General features: G+C 46.4%; 5 protein-coding genes across 5 annotated transcripts; 3 read left to right on the top strand and 2 right to left on the bottom strand.

Annotated features, from left to right (window-relative positions):
• Positions 1-1,122: 1,122 nt before the first annotated feature.
• On the top strand, positions 1,123-1,542 carry GGS25DRAFT_480894 (uncharacterized protein; the record flags this gene model as incomplete). Its single annotated transcript, XM_049260126.1, has 1 exon — positions 1,123-1,542. A coding segment is annotated over exon 1 (274 nt), but the record flags the coding sequence as incomplete, so codon positions are not given.
• Positions 1,543-2,551: 1,009 nt separating this feature from the next.
• Positions 2,552-4,648, top strand: GGS25DRAFT_480891 (Rho type small GTPase). The gene is made up of 5 exons (XM_049260125.1): positions 2,552-3,058; positions 3,125-3,152; positions 3,390-3,587; positions 3,669-3,803; positions 3,935-4,648. Exons 1-5 carry the CDS (start codon positions 2,991-2,993, stop codon positions 4,088-4,090), a joined length of 585 nt encoding a protein of 194 aa, XP_049118758.1. The 5' UTR covers positions 2,552-2,990; the 3' UTR covers positions 4,091-4,648.
• A 943-nt stretch (positions 4,649-5,591) lies between these two features.
• GGS25DRAFT_480890 (uncharacterized protein) lies at positions 5,592-5,900 on the top strand (the record flags this gene model as incomplete). Its single annotated transcript, XM_049260124.1, has 1 exon — positions 5,592-5,900. A coding segment is annotated over exon 1 (251 nt), but the record flags the coding sequence as incomplete, so codon positions are not given.
• Positions 5,901-9,032: 3,132 nt separating this feature from the next.
• GGS25DRAFT_480885 (transmembrane amino acid transporter protein-domain-containing protein) lies at positions 9,033-11,707 on the bottom strand. The gene is made up of 4 exons (XM_049260123.1): positions 10,431-11,707; positions 10,196-10,358; positions 9,555-10,127; positions 9,033-9,435 (listed from the first exon to the last, which is right to left on the bottom strand). Exons 1-4 carry the CDS (start codon positions 11,385-11,387, stop codon positions 9,407-9,409), a joined length of 1,722 nt encoding a protein of 573 aa, XP_049118756.1. The 5' UTR covers positions 11,388-11,707; the 3' UTR covers positions 9,033-9,406.
• A 685-nt stretch (positions 11,708-12,392) lies between these two features.
• GGS25DRAFT_176299 (acid protease) lies at positions 12,393-14,394 on the bottom strand. The gene is made up of 3 exons (XM_049256598.1): positions 13,923-14,394; positions 12,795-13,869; positions 12,393-12,732 (listed from the first exon to the last, which is right to left on the bottom strand). Exons 1-3 carry the CDS (start codon positions 14,121-14,123, stop codon positions 12,422-12,424), a joined length of 1,587 nt encoding a protein of 528 aa, XP_049118755.1. The 5' UTR covers positions 14,124-14,394; the 3' UTR covers positions 12,393-12,421.
• Positions 14,395-15,365: the final 971 nt, after the last annotated feature.

Here is a 15,365-nt window from a genome sequence, read left to right as displayed (position 1 = left end):
TGTACATGGGTCATACAAATTCGCAATCATCCGAGGTTGTCCATGATTTGTAATGTTTTATATGTATCCAATGCTGATGTTTGCCTACGATACATAAAATGTCTTATATCAAATATATACCTAGGTACCTACGCACACATGAGACTGGTTTATGCCGAACGTTGAAGGTCTACCACGGAGCTAAGGCGAAAGAAACAATAACATATCTCAATTGATCTAACCTGTTTAATTTAGCTAGCAGATCTACTCCAATGCGTTTCATCGACGTGTGGACCATACTATGCAGAATTAACACCGGTTCCAAGCCTGGCTGTTGTAGACACCGAGCCGCTAGATATTGCTTATATAAAATACTAGGTTACCTACCTAGGTACAGTACTATGTAGGTATGGGTGTGAAGCTTGATAGCATAGCATTGATTGAGTCAGTCGGCTGTCACAGGATAGATCACCTGGGCAGTCAAGCCACAGCGACCGCTAGCTAAGTCTTGCCGCGTCAACCTAGGCAGTGCCGTTACGGGAGCTAGCTATGTTAGATGATTGATTCGAAAAAAAAAGGGGTAAAAGCAGTAGAAGCAGTAAAAGTAGAAATTTTACTATGTAGCAACCTAGGAAGGCTTGTTGGTTTTTGCTCGTATGAGCCCAAGTCATACGCGTACGCCAACCCCCACAACTCGTATCAACTAAGCAGGCAGACAAAGGAAATCAAGACTACGCGATAGGGAGAGAATGTGGAATGGAATGACATGATAATACTGAGCCACACCTTTTCAGCTGAAGAAGTCAAAGAAGCCCGGATCAGCGAATGGCTACTGCGGCGGCCAGTCGGTGAGAGACACAAACTCCTTGAAGATCTCCCTGGTTCCGGGGGAGACTTTAGCGGTTAAGTTGACTCAAACATGCCTACCTATGTGAGTGGCCTAGTCTTATTTTTTTTTAACGCTGGAAGTTGATCTACCGGCACATACCCCCGGTATCATAGCTATTACTTTGTAGTATCATGTATGTATGCAGCAATACTCGCATATATTGGACTCTAGGCAATTCAATACATCAATAACATTATCTGAGTCAGCGCGTGGCCTATCAAAGATCATTAGCGTTGGCTAAGTATTTGCGGTTGGGATATATGACGATGTGTTGTGCGAACATTAGAGAGCCTCGAGCTCTACCTAGTACCTACCTACCTACCTACCTACCTACCTACATGTATGTTACTGCATACATATGCTACCTAGCACCTATGAACTGTATTGGTGTCTGTCCATTGTCCACAGTGTGTGTGATGTTCATACATGTAGGTACGACACAATATCCGGGGGTTATGTATGGCTTTTCGCTTGCGCCAGGATATAGCTACACTACATCTTGCGCCGATTTGCCGACTACGACGGCGTGTCAGTTACATGGCAAATATATGTCTATATCATATTTTACTATTGTACAGATGAACTGTTGGTTATGTATATTATACGTAATGACATAACAAGCTGAACACGTATGAGGCATGGCTTATCGGGTGCATGTGAAATAAAGATGTTCATATGGAAGCGATTTACAAGAGGTGCAAAAGAAAGAACACTGAACAGCGATTGAACAGCGCACAGGCCCGTCCAGTACCTACATGTAGTAATAGTGTCTACATATAAATGACGATAGTTTAATACATGCATTATGTACCTTATGGACCTTGGCAAATGTGCTGCACTTCACTGTTCTTCTTGAATGTTCGTACGAGCGAGCTTATTTATGTATGTACATACGTACCTAGGTTCTAGATGTAGGTACATGTAGGTACTACTAGTAGTACATAATAATTAGGTAGCACCGGAATATGTTTGGGTGGGTTGCCTCTTCGATTTCCGGAGCGCAGGGGCCACATCTAGCACCTGTTTAGCTGTTCTAGGTACATTATCGTACATTACCTGTGCTAAAGCAAATGTGTTAGAACCTGGGCCACATCAATTCGTAATGTCATGGATGTATTGTACTACTATCATATACATGCATGTATGTAATGTTTATTAAAACGATGTATCTCTTTGTGCTTCAAGGCGAATGCCGACCAGTGTGATTAGAAACATTTGAACCAAAAAGTGCAAGCGGGTGCAATTACATACATAGTAGTAGTACTACTCACTATGTACTCTACTATGTACAGTAGCAACTTGGCAAGGAGTACATAATACATGCTACACGTAGATTCTAGGACTTTATTGTTCTTTGGATCGGTACTAGGCAGGTCGCTAGGACTACCTAGTAGGGACCTACATTCGTACTTAGTAGCTACCAAGACTTTGCCTACATTCATACCCTACAGCACCTTGAAGCCCTGTAAAGGAAGAAGAAAAAAAGCACCAGACCCACTAAACCCTGCACTGAGTTTAGGCCCTGTGCCCTGTGCTCCTGTGCCTTTTTCCCAGTTAGAAAGCTCCAGGGCTTGCCCAGGTGTCCCTTATTTCCCCATTGGACATCTGGATGTACCTACCTTTGGCCGTTTATGTACAAAACTATGTACATACCTATGTATGTAGGTACTAAATTACTACTAAATTACTACTACATTTACTAATAACATTGATGAATGTGTATGTACTCAGGTACAATAAGGTACATACTGTGACTGTTGTAGCCCTGGAAGGTTGCTTGCCTACCTAGTACCGTCTTGCCTGTCTTGCCTGTCTCTCTCTCTTGCCTGCCTTATCCTTTTCCAACCTTTTTTTACCTTGCTCTTGCTCTTGCTTGCTTTGGTGCTACCGCTGTCAATTGAGCAACGTCCTTCCAACCTTTCCTCCTTCTTACAATTCTCCATCTCTAATCTCCTCTCCCATCTTCTTCCATCATCATCAAAACATCCAAAGGGAAGACCAACTGTGAGAATTAATTCATCAAAGTCTATTGACTTCTTTTTTCTTGCATATTCTCTGAATATTCTACTGCAAAATAACCCTTCTATTCTCTGTCCCCTAATCCAACGCCTTTTCCCCAACCATGGCTGAGATCCGCCGAAAGCTGGTCATCGTCGGTGACGGTGCCTGTGGTAAAACCTGCTTGTTGATGTACGTCGCTCAACCTCCCCCCCAAAATAACAATTCCATCTACCACCATGCTAACCTTTACAATAGTGTTTTTTCCAAGGGAACCTTCCCTGAGGTAAGAAAAATATCATCCGCATCGTCATCATCCTATCTATCCCCTTTCCCCCCATCTACTTATCTCTAGCATCCGTCTGCGTAATACCGAGACAAAGGGACCGCGGTCCAATCAATGCTCCATCTCGAGCTATTGCCTCGTCGCCCATTGATGCCATCACCAACTTCCTTCGTGTCCCAATTCATGACAATCGCACATGACACATTGTACAAATGACTGATTTTGTTTCCTTGACAGGTCTACGTCCCTACCGTCTTCGAGAACTATGTCGCCGATGTCGAAGTTGATGGCAAGCACGTCGAATTAGCCTTATGGGATACGGCTGGTCAGGAAGATTATGACCGTCTCCGACCTTTGTCCTACCCGGACTCGCACGTTATCCTAATCTGCTTTGCCGTCGACTCCCCTGATTCTCTCGACAACGTTCAGGAGAAGGTCAGCATTCCCGCATCCTCAAATCGCCCATCTCGTGCTTTCTAGATAAGCCAATAATGCTGACACGTGCCCTATCTATAGTGGATTTCCGAGGTCCTTCATTTCTGCCAAGGTTTGCCCATCATCCTCGTTGGCTGCAAGAAGGATCTGCGTTACGACGCCAAGACCATCGAAGAGCTACGTAAGACTAGCCAGAAGCCCGTGTCTCCTGAGGAGGTAAGTTATATGCATCTCAGCCTTGTTATCATCTATATTGCCGACGTGTCGATAGACGCGACGTTATTTAAATGATAGCCTCGCTTCGCCTTTTACTTGGTGTAACCACTAACCATCATATTCCATCACAGGGTGAGGACATTCGTAAGAAGATAGGTGCCTACAAATACCTCGAGTGCTCGGCCAAGACGAATGAGGGTGTGCGAGAAGTTTTCGAGCACGCCACCCGGGCAGCTCTGCTATCTCGCAGCCGCCAGAAGAAGCACTCCAAGTGCTTAGTCCTTTAAAGAGATAAACAAACCCCTTTATGACACCCTCGACATGCCGTCATAATTCATCGTCGTCCTGGGTTCATTTCGTGGACGAGATACACAGATGACAAAGGGTTTTGGACGGACTGGAAGGGTTGGACGACCACTGTGTCATTAGTCCCGGCTGGAGTTTGATTCGTCCAATCGTAACTGCTACTTCGGCCGGCGTACAACTCAGGTCAGCTTTTCGCGCGTCTCCCATATTGTATTGGGAGTCTATTGGTGATGGGGTAGCGGGGTATCATGGTACTTTGAATTCCCATGGATTGTGAGAAGAGAGAGAAAGAGAGAGAAGGGGGGGAAGGCATGTGCTGCTGCCGTTAGAGAGAATTGTGGTGAGCGTGTGGTATGTGTGTCAAGATTGGCGAGACAACCCCCAGAGAATACGGCTATATCATAAATCTTCTCCTTTTTACTGCTCTCTTGGTAATTCCCGCGTTAGGCCAACCGGGAGATGGACATTTGTTGCGCAGAGGGGCTACACTTTCTACCTGTCTTTTTTCCCAATCGTACTCCTTACTAATCCTCATGTCCCCTGGTCTTGCGCTCAGTATGTGATCTGTTTGTCGTGCATGATCGTTTGATCGTATTGACATAGAAGAAGCTCCCAAGCTGTGGGGTGTATTTGGCGAGCGTCATCGAGTAATTCGCCTCGCTCCCTAAGCTTTACGGTGGCCCTGACGTCAGCTCTAGCCGTATCGTATCCTTGCCAGTGACTCAACTCGGAGTCTCCACCGTTCCAATCCTCGTGATCTATTCCAAGGTCCTGCTACTTGTAGAATAAACCCACCTGTCCAAATTCTTTCTCGTCTTCTTTTTAAGGTACTTATTAAATAAACTGTATGACTACGAATGAACTTGCTTCTGCTTACTATTTAGAGTGAGATGGATGTGGATACGCTACACTCTAGATATTAACTAGCTACGATCTATTCGATGCTATCTATCTATCATGTGCTATCATCATCAAATACAACCTCTGGAGATGAGAGGGCATGGCATAAAGGGGGAAGCTTGATTCATCCTGTTATCAGTCGGACTTGGGGATAAAGCTTTTGGATGAGGCTGGGGGGTTAATGGGAGTAAGTAGGTATATATCTGTTTATAGGTATCTGTTTATGTATCTGTCGTAAGGGTACCTATCTAGTAATAGGCTTCACGGAACGTGCTCGTTGAATGAATGAGTGGGGGAGTAGGTGAGGGTTGGAAGTAAGAGGCTGGGTACTCGTTCTGTCTGCAGCGATGGTAGTGATAGTGCAGGTACTGGACCTCATTCCTCCTCCTCCTCCTTCTTCCTAGCTAGGTATCTTTGGTGCTATTTCTTCTCGCCCCTGCTCCGGGTCACCTTGATTTTGTGGTCTTGTGTAGGTATAACTTATGTGGCATACTCAGCTTGTTTTCTTGCCTGATAGGAAGGAGGAGGAGCTAGATGGTGGCAGGGGTGGGGTTTACAGACGGACAAGAAGGGGGGGAACGATAGGGGGGGTCGGTGGATGGTTTGGTGTATTGTAGTTTTGATCACGGGGGGGCCTGTGTTTGCAAATGTAGCCACCAAGTTTTCTTTCAGGTTCTTTTGCTTTACTACTTATGATTCAATGTTTATTTCTTCTGTCTGTTCTGCTCTGCTCTGCTCTGCTCTGCTCGGTTCAACGCAAAATGAAGGAAGGAAGAAAAGAAAAGAGACGATAATAATAACAGCAAGTAAGAATACAACAACGAACGCCCGAGTAGGTTACCTAGGTAGATAGGTAGGTTGCGTAGAGGGAGGGCAAGTAAGTTGAATGAAAAGGGGTACGTTAGGTTTCTCTCGCGAGCCCCCCATCCATCCCCTGAGCTGTCCCTTTCTTTGCCTCTCTCCCCTATCCCCTACCCCCGTCGCGATTTCGACCCCCAAACTCCCCTATCCCTCACATCGTTGTGGGCTCCTTCTTTCCTTCCCATTGCTTCACCTCCTTCTCTTGGTTGCTTAGGCGGGGCAGGTCTAGGGAGGCATATGTTAGTTTCTAAACAAAAATAATTTTAAAAAAACCCCACTTCCTCCTTTTTGTTCCAACTTTTTAAGGGCTTCCTGTTCGGGGTTATGCAAGTTATGTATGCTCGCGAGAGAGAAGCATGGCGGTGGTTTTAGGTAGGAGAGGGAAACGGAAGAAGAGGGGTGGAGACGGGGTTATATGTGTAGGCATGTATCTATATCCATATTCATCTTCATACACACATGACTCTGGACAAGGTCACAAAAAAAAACAAGCTAGAGCAGCGAGCCAATAACAAGCAGAACAACGAAGGGGGGGGAGAGGGATGCTAGTACTTACGGCACCGCAGGAGCCGCACGTCTTGACGTCGCCGGAGAAGGTGCTACCGCACTTGGGGCAAGAGGAGTTATGCATCTTGAGTAGCTGATGTGGTTTGTTGTAGACGTGAAAAGGTTTCTATGTCTTTCTTTCTTTCTTTCTCTTTGTAGAGATGAGATATCTGGCGCCTTGTTAGTTTGGGCTTTGGTTTGGCTTGGGGGTTTAGTTAAGAAGAAGAGGTAAGAGGTAAGGATGGGCGAGGGAGAGAGATATATATATGGGCCGTATCGTATGATGTATGGGGCGGGGAAGTGGGCGTAGATGTGTTCTGGGGTATATGAGTTGTATCATCCTCTTATCCAGCCTTGCCTTCATTTGCCTTGTCTACTATGCTTCTCGCCTCAGCTAGATGAGGTAGACAAGGATAGGATAGGATAGGATAAGCATATATAGGGCAGGTGTGCAAGTTGTTGATACCACATCATAACCATCTTCCCCAGAAGCTAACCCTCAGGGGGGGTACTTCTCACTCGACGACAGCAGCATCGAGTGAGTGATGGTGGTGGTATGTATGTTGCATATCATGTATTGTGTATAGCAGTAGGTAGTATATATAGATAGGAATAGGCAAGTTGACTCACAAGTGGATAGCAAAACCTAAGTTTTGGATCAATGGATGGATATGGGCTGGCTCGGTTCGGTGTACCTTTTCTTCTTCTTTCTTTCTTTTGCGTGGGTGTGATGGAAGGAGGGCGAGGAGGAGGGGGGGTGTTGGACGAAGATTATATAGTTTTGGGGAAGCTTGGGATTTATCTTGCCTGTATGTATGTATATCTCTCTTCTCTACATGTACCTAGTAGATCAAAGTAGGTAAGGTAAGGTAAGGTACGTAGGCAAGATAATCAATAGTAGTGGAGGTATGTATGTATGTATGTATGTATGTAACATGTTGGAATAAAAAAGCAAGCGGGGTTCGGTGTGATTGGGGGTCCCAGAGACCAAGAAGCAGCAGCAGCAGCAGCAGCGAGTAGCAAGCAAGATGATGGAGCTCTATCTACTATGTAACCTATTCTAACTAAGCTTGGGTAGGTAGCTAATAAGCTATCAAGCGTACATGGCAGTTTTGGACGTATGAACGTATAGACGTATGTAATCCATCCCCCCCTTCCCCTCCTCTACCCTCCCATCCATCTATCCTCTTCCCCATCTGATCTAATCTCTCACACAACAACCACGAACACAAACCAAACCCGTTCGTGCGTGCGTGCGTGCGTTCGTGTCAAGTTATTAATGGATTCTCGGGATATTATTTCTCGATGCTTCATCATCCCGTGTCTTTTCTGCCTCACTTACACCCCCTCCTACTCCCACTCCCACTCCCCCATTCCCATCCCCACCTCCACCTCCCCTGCCTACCTATACACGGGCATGATGCCTTTCTCTTCCAACCAAGACATACATAACTACATGAAACGCGTGGCCGTTCGCGTTCACACGCATTGGCTCACATGTACGTATGTATGTACTTAGCCTGCTTCTCTAGAATGAATAAGAAATACCGTTGGATCCTGCCTAATGGGGACCGGCATCGATGGGGTCACCTGGCATTGCTGCGCGCGGGTTACCTACTAGAGTTGGGGTAGCGTCTATCTATCTTTCAATTGTGTGTGTGTGTGCGCGCGCGTGTGCATGTGCGTGGGTGTATGCGAGCAGATATGGACGACCTATCTAACATCAATGTAAGCAAGCCAGTAAGTAGGTAGGCATGTATCAGAAAGAGGAGTCATCGGTCTGCCCTGTCGGTAGCCCGAATTCGCCCTCGTTTTCGGTCTTTTGTTACTTGGATATTATATGTACATTAGTCTATCTACATGATATGTATGTGTTAAGTGTAAAGTGTGTGTGATGGTGGAGTCACGAGGACTGGCTATCTACTTCAAGCTAACCTAGTAAGGACTAAGAGGGGGACCCTGAACCAAGAGGTCCAAGAGGTGGAGATGACGATGATTGCTACTGCTACTCTTCCAAGTTCCTACTCCTACTTCTGACGATAAACTATTGTTGGTGTTATGTATGTAGTGGACCTATATCGTCTCACATGTGGCGTGCTTGTTGCTAGACGCTATGCTCCTATAGTATAAGGTATGCTAATAGGTAAAAGGGTGGTGATCTGTTTAGTGTAGGTAGGCAAGGGTCTGTTTCTGCAACTTGAAGGCGGGTATGCGATGCAAGTAAAATGCATGTGTAACTAGGTGGTAGCTAGGTAAGTAGTGTAGGTGTGCTCACTGGTGCTGGCGTAGAGATAGTCGGGACCATTATGGATATTCCCCAAGAAAAAGAGACATCATCGCCGAACCACTCACTGGACAGTTGGTTACGTATCTTAAAAGTGGTGCTTTGCATCGGCCCATCAAGCCGCGGGACTCGCTATCTAATCAATCGTGCATGTGTACGCCTTCATCTGTATGTGGCCTAGAAGAGTAAGACGTAGAAGTAAGACGCATAGTCCCGCGAGGCAGCCAAACACCTTGGTACACTGGGACCGGGCAACCTTTTAATGTTACATACCTTCATCATCCCGCCATAAGCGATACAACACATCCACGCACCCACACTCACACACACACACACACACACACACACACACACATGTGCAGCTTAAGAACCTGAACCCCTGAAAGCCTTGGCCCTTTGCTGTCGTGCATCTGCGCGCGACCGAGGTGGATAGCTGCAGACAGGCGGATCCCGACTGTTTGGGAGCTTCCTCAAATCACAGAACACAGCTTCTATCCCGGAATTCCTGCCTGCATCGACGCCGTGACCCGTACTCGCCTGGTGGCGTTGACCGATCGTTCATCTGCAGCCTGCAGTTTGCCCCCTTTTCCTATGTATCCCAAGAACATCCCATTACATTGACTGGGTAATATACCTTATACCTATACAAGATACCTCCAGGGCTACAATGAAGGGAAAAAAACAAAGTCTATGACAACGCTCTAACCTAGACGCATTGCGCTGGCTCGCCTCCGCCTATGGAATAATAAGGAACATGAGTCAGTTTTTTTTTTCTTTTTTTTCAAGCAACGGAGAGGACGGGGAAAAGACGGGTAGCCACTGTCGGGGAGGCAGGACAGGAGGAGAAAACGAACCTTTGATGACCTTCCCAATAGCCTGCAACATGCTGATAAACATGACAGCACAACCAAACGCCACAACGCCCATAGCGACATACGTCTTCCAAGACCTCGAGCTCAGTTTTATATAGCAAAGTGGCGGCAGGATATACGCCAACGCGCAGGCCGAAGTCGCCCCCACAAGCTCGAATACGACTCCGAGATCACAGGTCATCAGGCTCAGCGTCATGGCGGAGACCACCAATGTCGAACTGAAAATTAGATGGATGTTCATATTAAATGGCTCGTTGGGGAACCAATAGTTGATCATGACTTCCCGACATACGAATGCCTCCAAGGGAAGCGTCGTAAGCATGTTTAAACCGAAACAAAGCCGAGCAATAGTCACCATTATGTTATCAGCCGGGAAGTTGTTCAGCACGTTGCCGAGAGTCTTGTCGCCGAAGGTGAGGAAGCCCGCGAGGGCCATGACCATGCATGCCAGCATCGAGATGCTCGTCGAGTAGTGTGTCACTTTGGCAAACCGGTCTATGGTCGGTGTCTTGAGGGATCCGTAAATTAGAAGAGAATTGTGTTGGCAGACGAAGGCTGTGACTCGATTAGCTTCGAGTCAACGGTATCTACCGGACGCCCTTGTTTTACCAAGTGAGACCTACCAAATGAAATAACCCCGATAGCCTGGAATATGCCATCGTTTACGGTGAGTAAGGAAAGATTAAAGGACCCCCGAGCTTCCTTAGGTGTGAGGGCGCTTTGAACGATGACGGTAACTAAGATGATGACCATGCTGATCAAAGCCAGCGTGCTCGCTTTTGCTAGCTATAATTCTCATTTAGCCACCAGGCCAGACGAGAAGGAGTACCTACTGAGCTGTGATAGACTTAGACTTACTTTGGCAATATCTCTATATAATGTTAATGGATAACTGATTCCAAGAATGAATATGACAATAACAGCCCTCCGGTCCGCTAAGAGCCATAATATGGGCATGTCGCTTAACCCAGGCCATATAGTGCGCAGCACTTGTGGTATTGAGTCGCCTACGATGACCCCAAAGGCCACCATACCGCCAAACGCGAAGGCCCATTGCGCAACACTTATGGCAATCAGTCCCGTTTTGCCGTAACAGTGCTCGACCGTCCCCTGGAAGCTGTTCGCGCCGCTCAGTTTGCTATTGATGACGATTAGGCGAATAGTCCAGTCGACGACAATGGTGAGTCCAACCAGCAGTACGATACCTGCCAGTAGACCAGCATCCTTGAAAGCGTAAGGTTGCCCAATGATGCCGGCACCGATAATACTATTGGCCATGTTCATGAAGGCCGAGCGCATACCCGACTTGGGACGGGTACGTTCTCGCTCGGCCCACTCATGTACATCATCGTCGAGACTGTTAGCTAGCGTGACGGACGGGGCTTCGATGCCGGTTAAGAGCGGATGTCGTGTAGTTGAGCCATCACCGTCGGGGCTATCGGGTTCGGCAACGTCAAAGTAATCTGTAGGCAAAGTTGAACTATCGTGACCGTTCGCTGCGGGCGGAATGTTGGTAGGTCGTAAATCGAAGCGCACTCGGTTAGGGGTTCTCGGAGTGTGCGGACTGCGAAGAGCACTGTGGTGAATATCGTCATCAAGAGGGCCCCCCGGGTGGACTATAAGTCCATTGTTCTCTCCTCCTTCTCCTTCTCCTTCATCATCATCATCATCGTCGTCGTCTTCGTCATCATCAGAAGCGTTATTTGTAGCGAGCAAGCCATGATGTTCTTCGTTGGAGCGAGCTGCTGAGGTGGTAAGATTGGTGTTACGTGTTTGCTCTCTATTAGAGGAGCTATAAGATGTGGCCTTGGCCATTGTGTAATTATGGTGGCATTGTTGCAGAGAAAAATTAACTTGGATCCGTCCTCGATAACGGTTTAAGATGAATATGATTATGATCACCTAAAAGTTCAATTGCTTGTTGGCGTAATAGTAGAAATGTATGTATTTATTCCTAGGTAGGTTAGTACTTTAAAATGTTGTAACAATAACGTTAATTGATTCTAGAAAAGTTGCTCAGCTTGGGCCGCGTCTCCGACTTGCAGGGCTGACAAGGGTTACACCAAGCTTGACTGGTAGTGATTACGTTCTTTGAAATAACTAAATTATTTCAAAGAATTAACCATCCCTTATCGTCATGTGATAAGATGTACGCACTTTGCTACTAGCTAGCTAGCCTGCTACTCAAGTACGCAGATGCTACGTAGTGCAGGGATTATTAATTTGAATGCTGTTTCTTCAGGGGCTAGCTCAACCTTTAATATCTGCTAGCTACTACTAGTTACTAGGAGTATTACCTAGCTACTAGGTACCTAGGGTATGTAGCCTCATTACATGACCCCTTTTCTAATGATATTACTATTGAACCTCCCTGAAGCGACAAAGACACTCAAAATAGTGGCAAGCATGGAACTTCTAGAATCGAAATATTTGCATTGTCTATTACATGTTTCTATATACAATGCCGAACACCACATCTTGATCTTCGGCTTCTTTTTTACTTCGGCTGACTCCTTCCTGCCTATATATTCCTTCCTTGCCCTGGGGTATCAATCATGTGTGTATTGTTCCGCGCATGGAAACGCGGCTTTCGTGTCCTTCTTCGCATGGCGAGGACGCAAAGTTCCCCGGCTATATCATGAAACTGAAAACCCCCTTCCCCTCTGCTCTATTCTACCTAGGTATAATATATATATATATATATAGATCATATAGGATATATAGGACATGGGGCGGGTCTGTTAGATGTGTGTTGCTAGGGAGCAATACTGCATATTCACTGCTCATGTGAAGCAGTGTATAGTGAGTGTGAATGCGAGACCATGAAGGACTTAAAACCGCATTTCAAATCAAACAAGCATGCCAATAGCCAAGAGAATACAAGCCAAGGAGGCATATATGCCTGTCCCCTGCAATCTCTCCCCGGATGATTCGTTGGAGGGTGAGCTGCCTGGTGCCGTGTCTGTCGCCGAACTGTCTGAAGTACCGGCGGCTGGCGTCTCGTGGGGGATAAGGCCCATACCGGAATCAGTCGAGGCCGTTGATGAGGCCGCCGTGATGCGGGTTGTTGTCGATGTCCCCGTAGTAGTAGACGATGATGATGTTGCACTCGAACTATCGCTGCTGGTTGGAGAAGCTGAAGCTGCTTTAGCGGCAAATCCTGTGTCCATAATTAGTTTCTGTGTCACGCGTCACAACGTATGAATCTGACATAACACTTACCAATTCGCTTCTGGTCTAGATCAAACACGCTGTAGACATTCTTCAGGAACATATCCCCCAGAAGCCATGCACCGGGCACAAATTCCATGCCGTACACGTTGCCGACACAGACTCCATCACCATTTGGCGCCGAAATGAAATCCTTCGCAGAAGCATTCCATATCTGACCTGAAAAGCTAAATGCAACTGAAGCATCGCTGTCGCATGGAACAGTGTAAGTCTGACCTTTGTCAGTGGTCGTGGACCCTGGAACCAACGCATAGAACGCCTTGACGTCGTCGGGAGGTCCGAAAACAAATGTCGTGCCGGTGTCAATATAAGCCTGTCTGCCCTTGACGGAAGCTGATTTACCATCATACAACACATCGTCCATCGGGATAGCCCAACTGTTTCCAGACTGAATGGGAGTGTACGAGATGTCATCCTTAAACTTGGCCTTATTAGGGGCCCCGAAAGCAATTTCTCCATCATTTGTACCGTCCGCGTTTCTAGCAAGCGAAACCCCAAAGACATTGGCATTAATCAACTTGGCATCTTTAACGTACGTAAGCCATGTGCCCGGAGTCATCGAAAGTCCCAAAATACCCTCGAATGGAAATTGGGAGAACTGGTCTGAGGTGACATTCGCAACGCCAAAAGACATCGATACTTCTAATCCGGCGATGGATATGCTGTCGGATACGACATGCCCACTCACCTCGCCCGAGCCATACTGAACAGAATAGTTTTCTCCAGTGTCCTTGTATGTGTTGGAATCGTTCGGTCCAAAAGTGTTATGTTGGGTACAGGCCTCGGACGTGCAGCCCGAACCCATAACCCAGGTTGTACTTGCTCCCGTGTCGACCAGCATGTACAACGATTTCCCTTCCGAACCAAAGTCGGCTTCTATGAAATACGAGTAATCCGTTCCGTCTTGGTCAATACCCACAGCATTGCTTGTCTGAGGATCGACGGCACTAGATATCTTGAAATCATTTTCTCGATTGTGAAGAGACCGGGTCGGCACTTCAGATCCGTACTTCGAGGCTAGGTTCTGTATAGCCCTTGAAACTCTGTCTGGGAGGCTCGATTCAGACTTCATGACTGGTTAGTGGGTTCCCATCATGCATCTATTAGGGATTGACATACACCTGATGGCCTTTGTTCTAGTTTAAATGTGATAAAACCGAAATCTCCAGCGGTCTTGTCTGGGATTTGTTCATCTGGAGAGTCTCGTGCCTCTAGTCCTCCATAATTGCTCGAATCATGGCGTCGAGGGAGATATGGTACGGCGGCGTGTATACCAGTTATCCATAATAAAAGCTGAAGCGATACTATGGTCGGATACATATTGACAAGGTCCCACGTAGCCTTCCCCAGATCGAAGATGCCTGGCGTCTGGATGTGTTCGCCAGGATGAGTTGCTATGTAAGAAAGAATAGCAAACTAAACCGGCACACACATCTGGAGCAAATGGCACGCGGCCGATTTTGGACAAAGAAGCTTGCTATCAATGGACGAAGCAAGGAGTTGTTTGGTTAGTTGAAGTTTGGTCGAGCTGGTCTAACCGAAAGTGAGTGTAAGTTCCAGAGTCGCAGACTCTCCGGTCGTGTATTATAGTATTAAAGATTAAAAGAGCGTCATTGGTAAAAGCCGGGGGGGTTTAAGGGAAAATGATCCAACCAGGAGGAGGAACGAGTTACGACAGAAAAATAGGAGGTCGTCAGCGACGAGTATTGTACAAGGAACGTAGGGTCTCGCAGGAGTATTCGATACGTCGATATGGAATTCCAAGACAAGTGCGCCGGCGGGAGAAACACGTTTGAGAAATAAGACAGACAAGAAATTACAATCAGGCCTCCCGTTTCTAGTTGAATTACAATAAGAGTAAAGTTATGTATGTAGAGCAAAGCAAAGCAAAGTAAAGTGATGGTGATAGACGATGTGGCCAAGAAAGACGACCAAACCAATATACAGATTAGAAGTACAGCCGTGGAAAAGACATCGGGCGGGATGTGGAGAAGAAGGTATGTAAGGTGTCGTAAATGTGTGGAGGTCGGTACTGTGTAGAGATAATCGAGCACGACTCAAGACTGGAGGAGGGAGGAGACGAACCATGCTAACCAGCATCCTCCCCTAAGCCCCTGCACCATACATGCATACCATTAGAAGCCTACATGTAGCCTTCCTGGTTGGTTAGTTTCCTCGACGGGGATCTTGGAGTACATAACTACTACATAGTACATACATGATTACATATGTAGAATCATTGTAGATATGTACTGACATACTGTCGATTTACCTGCTTGTATTGTACAGTACAATACAATACATACTTATCTCTGTAACTAACTATCTAGTAGTCACCGTGAAATAATAAATAGTTTGCAACTTGCAATTCGTATTGCAGTTTAGGTACTTCATTGTTAGAAAGGAAGCTCAAGGTCAACCCTTGTTGACTACATCTACTAGGGGTAAATCAAAGATAGCTACATGTACCTATGTATGTATCTTTGAGCTCCCGGTTCGGTCATTTAATACTTAGATGTTACTTCTAGAATCCACTTGCCATAGGCTGCTAGCCGGGTATCT

Source organism: Hypoxylon fragiforme (genome assembly GCF_022984875.1).
Source record: "Hypoxylon fragiforme strain CBS 206.31 chromosome Unknown GGS25scaffold_3, whole genome shotgun sequence".
In the NCBI taxonomy this organism is placed as follows: Eukaryota; Fungi; Ascomycota; class Sordariomycetes; order Xylariales; family Hypoxylaceae; genus Hypoxylon; species Hypoxylon fragiforme.
This window is presented reverse-complemented; position numbering and strand designations above follow the sequence as displayed.

What these genes read in the sequence shown, in the direction of transcription:
- GGS25DRAFT_480885 (XM_049260123.1), bottom strand. Translation starts at nt 11,387, where the DNA reads ATGGCCAAGGCCACATCTTATAGCTCCTCTAATAGAGAGCAAACACGT. An exon ending in TATATAGAGATATTGCCAAA is followed by an intron (nt 10,359 to 10,430) that starts GTAAGTCTAAGT and finishes TGAGAATTATAG; the next exon opens with CTAGCAAAAGCGAGCACGCT. An exon ending in TATTGGGAAGGTCATCAAAG is followed by an intron (nt 9,436 to 9,554) that starts GTTCGTTTTCTC and finishes ATTATTCCATAG; the next exon opens with GCGGAGGCGAGCCAGCGCAA.
- GGS25DRAFT_480891 (XM_049260125.1), top strand. Translation starts at nt 2,991, where the DNA reads ATGGCTGAGATCCGCCGAAAGCTGGTCATCGTCGGTGACGGTGCCTGT. An exon ending in GGTAAAACCTGCTTGTTGAT is followed by an intron (nt 3,059 to 3,124) that starts GTACGTCGCTCA and finishes CCTTTACAATAG; the next exon opens with TGTTTTTTCCAAGGGAACCT. An exon ending in TCGACAACGTTCAGGAGAAG is followed by an intron (nt 3,588 to 3,668) that starts GTCAGCATTCCC and finishes CCCTATCTATAG; the next exon opens with TGGATTTCCGAGGTCCTTCA.
- GGS25DRAFT_176299 (XM_049256598.1), bottom strand. Translation starts at nt 14,123, where the DNA reads ATGTATCCGACCATAGTATCGCTTCAGCTTTTATTATGGATAACTGGT. An exon ending in TAGAACAAAGGCCATCAGGT is followed by an intron (nt 13,870 to 13,922) that starts GTATGTCAATCC and finishes CCAGTCATGAAG; the next exon opens with TCTGAATCGAGCCTCCCAGA. An exon ending in TCTAGACCAGAAGCGAATTG is followed by an intron (nt 12,733 to 12,794) that starts GTAAGTGTTATG and finishes TTATGGACACAG; the next exon opens with GATTTGCCGCTAAAGCAGCT.